Source organism: Talpa europaea (assembly GCF_964194135.1).
Source record: "Talpa europaea genome assembly, chromosome: 12".
NCBI classification, from domain to species: domain Eukaryota; kingdom Metazoa; phylum Chordata; class Mammalia; order Eulipotyphla; family Talpidae; genus Talpa; species Talpa europaea.
In genome coordinates this window covers 7,285,109-7,294,389 of record NC_140079.1, presented here as the reverse complement: position 1 = coordinate 7,294,389, position 9,281 = coordinate 7,285,109, and the positions used below count along the sequence as shown (strand labels likewise).

The following is a 9,281-nucleotide window of genomic DNA, read 5'->3' as shown; positions in this document are numbered from 1 at the left end:
ATGCGGCCCCCCCGGACTGAGCTCTGGCTGCACCTGACCTTGGCCCTGGGCTTGGCCCTCCTTGGCCCCCCGGCTGTGGGGTGGGCCTCGGCACGGGCCCCCATCTATGTCAGCAGCTGGGCCGTGCGGGTGTCCCAGGGTTACCAGGAGGCCGAGCGCCTGGCGCGCAAATTCGGCTACGTCAACCTGGGGCAGGTGGGCAGACCCAGGCGGACCGGAAGGGGTGGGGGGCTGGAGGACCCCAGACTGGGACAGACAGAAGGGTCCTCCCAGGTCCCCTAAATATCAAGAATACACAGCCCAGCTCTGCCTCAGCCAACTTTAGGTTCTGGGGACCCCCTGAGGGTTCCTGGAGTCCCCATCTGGGCACCTGGTTAGGGGTGGATGTAAGCAAGGGGGGAGCCCTCTCTGTGCGGGCCTCCATCAGGGCAGCCAGGTCCCAGCAACGTAGCTCCCCCCCTTCCCGCCCACTTTCCCAGATCTTCCCTGACAGCCAGTACTTCCATCTTCGGCACCGGGGGGTGGTCCAGCGGTCCCTGACCCCGCACTGGGGCCACTGCCTGCGCCTGAAGAAAGACCCCAAGGTGAGCCTGGCCTGGAGGCTGCCTCCAAGGGGCCTCAGCACCTCCTGTTATCCTTGTGATTGTTATGAATGGTTGTGTGACCTTCAGCAAGTTATCTGGTCTCTATCTCAGTTTAAACTTGGCCCCGTCCTATATAATAGGGAGATCAATGGGGAGATCAATGAAGAGCAACCGGTCTCCTCAGGGCCTGGCACACCATTGCATTTCTTGTTGTTTCCCCATTCCCTCCTCCAGCTCACCCTGAAAGATTGAGGTGCCTGGGTACCCAAGTCAAGGGGCAGATAAAATTCCTCCCCATCCTCTAGCTCCTGGGATGGATGGAAGGGAAGTGACCCCTCTCATGGAAGAAGAAATGTAGCAAAGAGTGGGACCCTTGCTTGTGTCACTGGTGAAGCCCTGGCTGAGCTGGGACAATATTCCAGTCTCTAGACACTCAGGTGACTGGACCAGATTGGGGAAAGGCCCGAGGTGTCAAGCCTAGGAGCTCGGGCAGAGTCTGGCCAGCCCCTGGGAGCCACAACAGGAGATGGATGGTGGGGGGAGGGGATCACTGATGGGCAGGGAGGCAGAGGCGGCACAGCTGGAAACCTGCTGTGAGCATTGGTGACAGAGAGATGTTGTTGGATTCAGATCAGATGGGGCCTGCAGGAGAGAGACCATGACTTGTTGATGGATTAAATGTGTGGGAGAAAGAGAAATCAGGGCCAGCTCCCAAAAGTAGGGCTAAGGGCAGAAGACACTCGGATTGCTAACATGGGAGGGAGTAGGAGATTGACAAGGAAGAGGAAGAGCAAAGGTCTGAGAAGCTGCCTAAGGGAGGCAGAGGGCTGGTGTAAGGCCTGAGGGGAGACCACCACAGTGCTGCAGGGGAGGGGCTGTGGGGGGCGAGGGGCCCTGGAGAGGACCCTGGAGAGATCTCGGCAGAATGGGTGGGCAGCAGAGGCAGTGGGTCAGCTGGACGCCAGGAGGAGGCTGGTGTGCACATGCGGGGCGCCCTGCCCCGGGGAGTGGAATGTGAAGTGCCCCCATGGGCAGGCCATGGGCAGAAGGCTCAGAATAAGTATAGAAAAAGGGGCAGAGTTGGGGACCCCACAACCCTAGATAACTCTCCGACCTCCCTCCCCATCCCAGCCCACGTCACCAGGGCCCGGGGCAAGCGCTGCACAGTCCCGACACACATCCGCTCCCTCCAGCCTCATTCCTGCACACTTGCCCCTCGGCGGGGTGACTGGGAAGAGGCGGTGCAGACCCTGGAAGTGGACTGGGGCCCTCTGACAGGGAAAGGGTGGGGCAGGCTCAGAGGGATGGTCCCCCTGGCCAGGGGGGCAGGCTGTCCAAAGCGGAAGGGTGAGCGCAGGAGGGCTGGCAGGGGCTGGCTGGCTGCAGGGGCCCTGCAGGCCAGCAGGCGGGGAGCATGGGGTCCTGCGCCCTCCCGCAGCATGCCCCCTGCAGGTGCAGTGGTTCGAGCAGCAGACACTGCGGCGGCGGGTGAAGCGCTCCTTGGTGGTGCCCACGGACCCCTGGTTTTCCAAGCAGTGGTACATGGTGAGTGGTCTGGGCTGGGGTGGGCCAGGCAGCAAGGTGGAGCCCGCTGACCCCGGCCCTGCCCCTCACAGAACAGCGAGGCGCAGCCAGACCTGAACATCCTGCAGGTTTGGAGCCAGGGGCTGACGGGTCAGGGCATCGTGGTCTCCATCCTGGATGATGGCATCGAGAAAGATCACCCGGACCTCTGGGCCAACTACGTGAGCTTGCGGGCGCCGGCGTGGGGTGCCAGGGCCCACGCTGGCTCCAGCCCCTCTCATCCCCACCCTGTCCTCAGGACCCCCTGGCCAGCTACGACTTCAATGACTATGACCCGGACCCCCAGCCCCGCTACACGCCCAGCGACGAGAACCGGTGAGCCCAGGGTCCCACTTGGCAGGGGGGTAGTCCCGGGGCGCTGGGAACGGGGGCTGTGATGGCTCATCCCGTCTGCCCCGCGCCAGGCACGGGACCCGCTGTGCCGGGGAGGTGGCAGCGATAGCGAACAATGGGTTCTGTGGTGCAGGTGTTGCCTACAATGCCCGAATTGGAGGTACCCAGGGTCCCCCAGGGGCACTGTTCTCAGCCCCAGGCTCCTTCCTGCTGCTCTTGGCACCCCGGGTGGCAGGGGGTGGCAGGGAATGCTGGAGGGGAGCAGAGGAAGCTGACAGGCCGGGAAGGAGAGCGGGGTGCCCGAGCCTTCCCATCAGGGCGGGGGCCCAGCGTGGGGAGGGATGGCCTAGGCCCGGGGAGCCCAGAGCGGGGTCGGCGGGCGGGCCGTGGCCTAGGATGGCTGCCGCGCAGGTGTGCGCATGCTGGACGGCACCATCACCGACGTCATTGAGGCCCAGTCGCTGAGCCTGCAGCCCCAGCACATCCACATCTACAGCGCCAGCTGGGGCCCCGAGGACGACGGGCGCACGGTGGACGGCCCGGGCATCCTCACCCGAGAGGCCTTCCGGCGCGGCGTGACCAAGGTGAGCCGCGCCGCAGGCTGGCGGACAGGTGGACCGCGCCCGCGTGCCGCGCACCCACGCCTGCCCGTCTCCAGGGCCGCGGAGGACGGGGCACGCTGTTCGTCTGGGCGTCGGGCAACGGCGGGCTGCACTACGACAACTGCAACTGCGACGGCTACACCAACAGCGTCCACACGCTGTCCGTGGGCAGCACCACCCGGCGGGGCCGCGTGCCCTGGTACAGCGAGGCCTGCGCCTCCACGCTCACCACCACCTACAGCAGCGGCGTCGTCACCGACCCCCAGATCGTAAGCGGAGGCGCACCCCACACCACCGGGCCCCGCGTCTCCTGACCTGACCGCTGCAGCCACCCAACCCTAACTCGAGGGCCTCTGACCCTGGCGCGCCCCCTCGCCCAGCCCAGCCCCAGCAGCACGCCTGCCCCACCGAAACTCCCGGTCCCCCACCTTCCCTCTTGCCCCCCACCTTCCCTCCTCCCGGGCTGCCTTTGGCCGCTGGAGCCCTCTCCTCTCAAGCTCTGAGCACTGCCCATGACGCCCCTATCTTGCCCCCCGGCTCTGCTCAGAGCCCTGCATCAGAGGGGCCTCCTGATATGTAGTTTTTTAAATATTTATTTTTATTTATGCATGCATCCAAGAGCTGGGGTGTAGCCCTGAGGCGGGGGGAGAGGATTCACCAGAGACAGAGTGGGGAGCAGAACAGGCGGATCCACTGAAATCCACTGCTGAGGGGAGCAGCGGGGAGACAGGAAAGGTCTGCCGCGCCATGTGGGTAGCTCCCTGGCCCAGGCCTCGCTGTACCAGATGGAACTCAGGCCGCAGTGGCTGGCAATAGCTTGATAGCACCGAGACTGAACCCCTGCACCACCAGGAAGGCCCCAACCTCCTGACAGCTTGTAAACCTAGTCCGTGGATTTCTGCCCAAGTGCCAGGCTTTCACGTGCCAGGCCCTCCGTCCCCTCTCTGCCCCCAGGTCACCACGGACCTGCACCACCAGTGCACAGACAAACATACGGGCACCTCGGCGTCGGCCCCTCTGGCTGCAGGCATGATTGCCCTGGCTCTGCAGGCCAAGTAGGTGACTGTGGGGGCCCTGCCTCCTGCCCCACCCCCCTAGGGCCCCCGCTCACCCACCTGCCGCCCCCAGCCCCTTGCTGACGTGGAGGGACATGCAGCACCTGGTTGTCCGGGCATCCAGGCCGGCGCAGCTCCAGGCCGAGGACTGGGCGATCAACGGCGTGGGGCGCCAAGGTGAGTGGGGACTGGGTCGATGGGGGCACCACACGCACAGGGCGGTAACGAAGCCCCCCTGCAGTGAGCCACCACTACGGCTACGGGCTGCTGGACGCGGCGCTGCTGGTGAGCACAGCGCGGGAATGGCTGCCCACACTGCCCCAGCAGAAGTGCACCCTCCGGGTCCTGCACACTCCCAGGTGAGCGCCTCCGGGGCTTCTGCCGGCCCAGCATCCCCCACCTGTCCCTTCTCCCGGCCCCCGCACCTGTCACCCCGACCCTTCCCGAATCCGCACGCCTCCACCGCCCAGACCCCCGCCTCTCACCTCCCTCCACCCCATCTGCCTTCGGGGTAAACGTGGGAGGCAGCCCCGAGGCCTCAGGTTCCCCCTCTGTAAAACAAGAGGGTTGGCCCCATGCTCGGCGCAGACCCCACCTCTGGCTGCTCATGCCTGCTGGCTGGCAAGAAGCACCCTCACCCCACATGCCACCTCCAGACCCATCCTCCCCGTGATGCGCGTGAAGAGGAACGTGTCCGCCTGCGCCGGCCGCCCCAACCACATCCGCTCCCTGGAGCACGTGCAGGTGCAGCTGTCCCTGGCCTACAGCCGCCGGGGGGACCTGGAGATCTCCCTCACCAGCCCCATGGGCACCCGCTCCACGCTCGTGGCCGTCAGGTGCGCGCGGGGACCGTGGTGTGGGGAAGGGGCTGCGTCACAGAGAGGCACCCAGCTGGACCCCGCCCCTGCCCCATGGGGCGTCACACCAGACACTCACTTCTCGGTGTGGACCTTCCCAACTGTGGTTTTGAAGCCCCTCTCCTCCCCCCCGCCCCCCGCCCCAGGCCCTTCGATGTCAGCGGCCAAGGCTACAACAACTGGATCTTCATGTCCACCCACTTCTGGGATGAGGACCCGCGGGGCACGTGGACCCTGGGCCTGGAAAACAAGGGCTACTATTTCAACACGGGTGAGCGCCGGGCACTGGCTGGGGACTCAACCCCCGGCCTCTCCACAGGTTCTGGAGCGGGCCTCACACCCCACTTCACAGGGGCGCCCCTGGTCTCCTTGGGGAGACTGAGCACAGCAGGTGTCAGTGCCAGGGCACAGTGGGTATGCTGCTCGCCAGGGAGAACTAGGTTCCAGACACCAGCACACAGTAGGCGTTCACTTCCCAGCACACAGTAGGTGTGTTGCCACCAGGAAGAAGAGCATGTTCAGTTATCAGCAGGCTGTGGGAGTTCAATGGCAAGGGCGCCACTGGGGCGTGGGTGGCCAGGGTAGGGTGGGGGCCCCTGGGGAGAGGGACACCAGAATGGCAGGAACAGGCCTCCAACAGCCTCTCCCCGTCCTCCCTGTGCCCACCGTGACCCCTGCCCAGGGACACTGTACCGCTACACGCTGCTGCTCTACGGGACGGCTGAGGACATGACAGCGCGGCCCAAAGGCCCCCAGGTGACCAGCAGCGCGTGTGTGCAGCGGGACACAGAGGGGCTGTGCCAGGGTGAGTGCCCGGCGCGGCATGGCCCACTTGATGGGAGGTGACACCGGTGGGCAGTGTGCGTGTGCGCCCTGGGGTGGGAGGGTGGACCAGGGCAGTGGCCACCATCTGAAACCTGTGTCCATGTCCCCCGTACAGAATGCCACAGCCCAGCCTACATCCTGGGCCACCTCTGCCTCTTCTACTGGCCGCCGCGGCGCTTCAGAAACCGGCAGGCCATGAGCACTGTGCCTAGGTGCCCGGCTGCCTCCGCCCTACAGGTGTGTGCCAGCTGGCACTCTTCTTGCTACACCTGCTGCGGCAGCTCCCCACTCAACTGCACTGCTCGCCCCCCCGTCCTACATGCTGGATGGGTTTCAGGGCTCCTGCTCAGGACCTGCCACCTCCAAGAGCCCCGCACAGTCCATTATAACCGCGACCACCTCCCTCTGCCACCGCCATGGCCTGGCACAGACCATGCTGCTGGCCCTGCTGGCCCTGCCCTTCTGGAGCTCCCTCCGCTGAGGCTGTCTCTTCTCTGCAGGCTGCCTACCTCCATGCGGGGCCTTCCTAGTGCTGGGGATCCCCCCAGGCCCAGCGTGGGCTGGAACCCAGAGATGTCTGGTTAGGAAAGTGAGTGTGCACCTCGCAGGTGCCCAGGGTGGGGGCTGAGGGGTGAAGAACCTACCTCCGTAAGGTCCTTGCCGACCACCAAGGCCCTCAGGCCAGGAGTGGCCCTGGGGGAGTCCTGCAAGCTGGACTTGGCAGGTTCTGGTGAAAAAAAGAGAAGTCTATTTACACGGTTTGGGGGTTTGGGGGTTTGGGGAGGGGGGCAGGGGTAGAGGCGAGGCCTTGACCACTATCCCTCTCTGCCCCAAATCTGGGGAAAGGTGGAGGGAGTGAAGACAACACCATCCAGTCTCAGGCACAATACCCAAGCTCGGCATTTGCAAATAAAGGTTGAATAGGAGGTACACGTCTGTGGGCTCCTTTGGGGCAGGTGCCCAGCCCTGTGGCACCAGCTTGGGGCTTCCTCTGTGTCCTGTTTGGAATCTGCCTACCCCAGGGCATCAGCTGCCTAAGGACCTAGCAGCCCACAAAGGAAAAGGGGTCAACATGGACCCAGGAATCCCAGACATCGGTGTGGGGTGGGGGGTGGGGGGGGGTGGGGCCTGAGTATCCCCATATGCCCTACGGGTATGTGCCGGCTGCCACTCTTCTTGCTACACCTGCTGCGGCAGCTCCCCACTCAACTGCACCGCTCGCCCCCCATCCTACATGCTGGATGGGTTTCAGGGCTCCTGCTCAGGACCTGCCACTTCCAAGAGCCCCGCACAGCCCATTATAACCGTGACCACCTCCCCCTGCCACCACCATGGCCTGGCACAGACCATGCTGCTGGCCCTGCAGGGTCCTCCCAAGATTTCCACGTGCCTTCTCCCCTCCTGTTGGGCGAGTTGCTCTTGCCCAACCAGCCAGAAAGTGGTTCCATCTATTCCCATTTCCCTGCGGGTCACTGGGAAGCCGAGGGGAGGGGGTGGGGGGAGGTGACTCCACAGGACTTGGAAACAGAGACAGACGCGGGACCTGGCCCAGACCCCCGGGGGAAGCTAAATGCACATCCAGCTGCGCCCACCTGAAGCAGGAAGAACTTCTAAGCTGCCCTCAACCTTCTAAACCACCCCCGGACCATCTACCCGGTAGCCCACCAGGCTCAGCCCTAGCTTGAGAGTGAGCCTGAGGCCAGGCATGCCCCCGCAGGCCCAGGCTGTGTGTCCACGAGCTGCTAGGCCCCGCTCAGAGCCTGGCGGCCTCCCCTGTGCAACGGCACTACGTCCAGCCCCAGCCCACTACACTCAGGACTCCGAAGAGGTGGTTTCTCCCTGGGCAGTGAGCGGTCAGCACCCAGCAGCCCGGGGCAGGCAGGTCAGGAAATGGGCAGCCAGAGATGACTGAACACGGCGCTACCAGCTGACCCGGCAGCTCCCCTCCGAGGCCAGCGCCGGAAGGGCTGCAAGCGCGCATCCCACAGAAGCTGCACACGCGTGTCCGGAGGCACACCTCCGCCCGCTCGGGGAAGCGATACATGCGTGTCCGTCCACACGCTGGGGCATCGGTCAGCCCTGAAGGAGCGAAGCTCTGGCACATGCAGTGAGAACGGGCCTTGGGGAGCAAGTCAGACACGAAGAGTGAGCGCGATTCCGCCCATGTGGAATGTTCAGCACAGGCAGGGCGCAGAGGCCTCCGGGTCAAGGGTGCCTCTGGCTGGGGAAACAGGAATGGGGGGTCACGGCTCATGGCAGCAGAGCGGTGTTTGGAGTGAGGAAATGTCCTGCAGACACATGCATGCCCAAGCCACTGAACTACACACTTTAAACAGGTGGACGCCACGCCTCTAAGTTACACTCCATAAAGCTGTTAAAAACCAAGAGATCCTGGGCCTCCCTGGCAGCGCAAGGGGTTAAGCGCAGCACCATGAAGCTGTCCGCAGCCGCTGCTGCGCGAGTTCCATCCCCGGCCAGGGAGCCACCCACATGGCTCGGCAGACCTCTCCTGGCTCCCCGCTGCTCCCCTCAGCAGTGGGTTTCAGTGGATCCGCCTGTTCTGCTCCCCGCTCTGTCTCTGGTGAATCCTCTCACACACACACACACCCCACCTCTGGCCTGTACCCCAGCTCTTGTATGCATAAATAAATAAATCTTTAAAAAATAAAAGCCAAGAGATCCTCCCTCTGCTCGGAGCGAGCCTGGCCATCCTGGCGGGGGCGGGGGCACGCGGACGGGGAGAGGACGGTCCCTTGCCCCCGGCCGCGGGGAGGGGCTTCAGAGATCCCGAAAGACTCGACCGGGTTCTGGCAGGCGCGGTGCTGACTGGCCCCCTGCGCCCCGGGCCCCGGCCTTCGCTCAGCGGGGGGTGGCGGGGGGCTGGGGGCGGGGGGGCGGGGGGGCGGGTGCGCGCGCCCTGGCGCGGTCAGAAACTTCGTCCCCGAGACAGCCGCGCGGGCCGGGGGGGGGGGGGGCGTTCCCCTCTTGCAGAAAGCCGGGCGGCGGCCGCCCCATAACGCAAGCCCGCGCGCGCACCCCCGTCCTGCCGCGCCCCGCGCCGCGGGGCGTCCGGGTCCTGCCGGAGCCCCCCCCGCCGGCGCGCCCCCGACGACGCGGCGCGGGACCGGGCGCGGCGGGAGCGCGGGCGGCAGGACGCGAGCGGCGCGCGCCGGGCGGGGCCCGCCGGGCCGGAAGCGGAAGCGGAAGCGGCTGCTCGGCGGCGCGGGGGGGCGACCGGGGCGTCCGGCTCGGCGGCGAGGCCGGCTGGCGCCCGCGGCTGCTCTCGCCGGAGGCTGCGGGCCCGGGTGTGCTGCGGCGCGGCGAGGTCGGGGCGGGGGCTTCCCCGGAGGCGGGCGCTGGCCGATGTGTGGGGGTTCCTCGGGCTGAACCCCAAGGCTGAGACGCGGAGGCCCCAGTCAGCGCGCCCTTCTGCCTGCAGTG

General features: G+C 65.8%; 1 protein-coding gene across 1 annotated transcript; it reads left to right on the top strand.

Moving 5' to 3' along the window:
• PCSK4 (proprotein convertase subtilisin/kexin type 4) lies at positions 1-5,740 on the top strand (the record flags this gene model as incomplete). The annotated part of the gene is made up of 13 exons (XM_084249224.1): positions 1-195; positions 480-584; positions 2,037-2,129; positions 2,201-2,329; positions 2,407-2,483; positions 2,573-2,661; positions 2,913-3,085; positions 3,160-3,372; positions 4,058-4,158; positions 4,232-4,335; positions 4,400-4,517; positions 4,815-4,994; positions 5,698-5,740. The coding sequence occupies 13 exons, from the start codon at positions 1-3 to the stop codon at positions 5,738-5,740; spliced, it is 1,620 nt and encodes a 539-aa protein (XP_084105350.1).
• Positions 5,741-9,281: the final 3,541 nt, after the last annotated feature.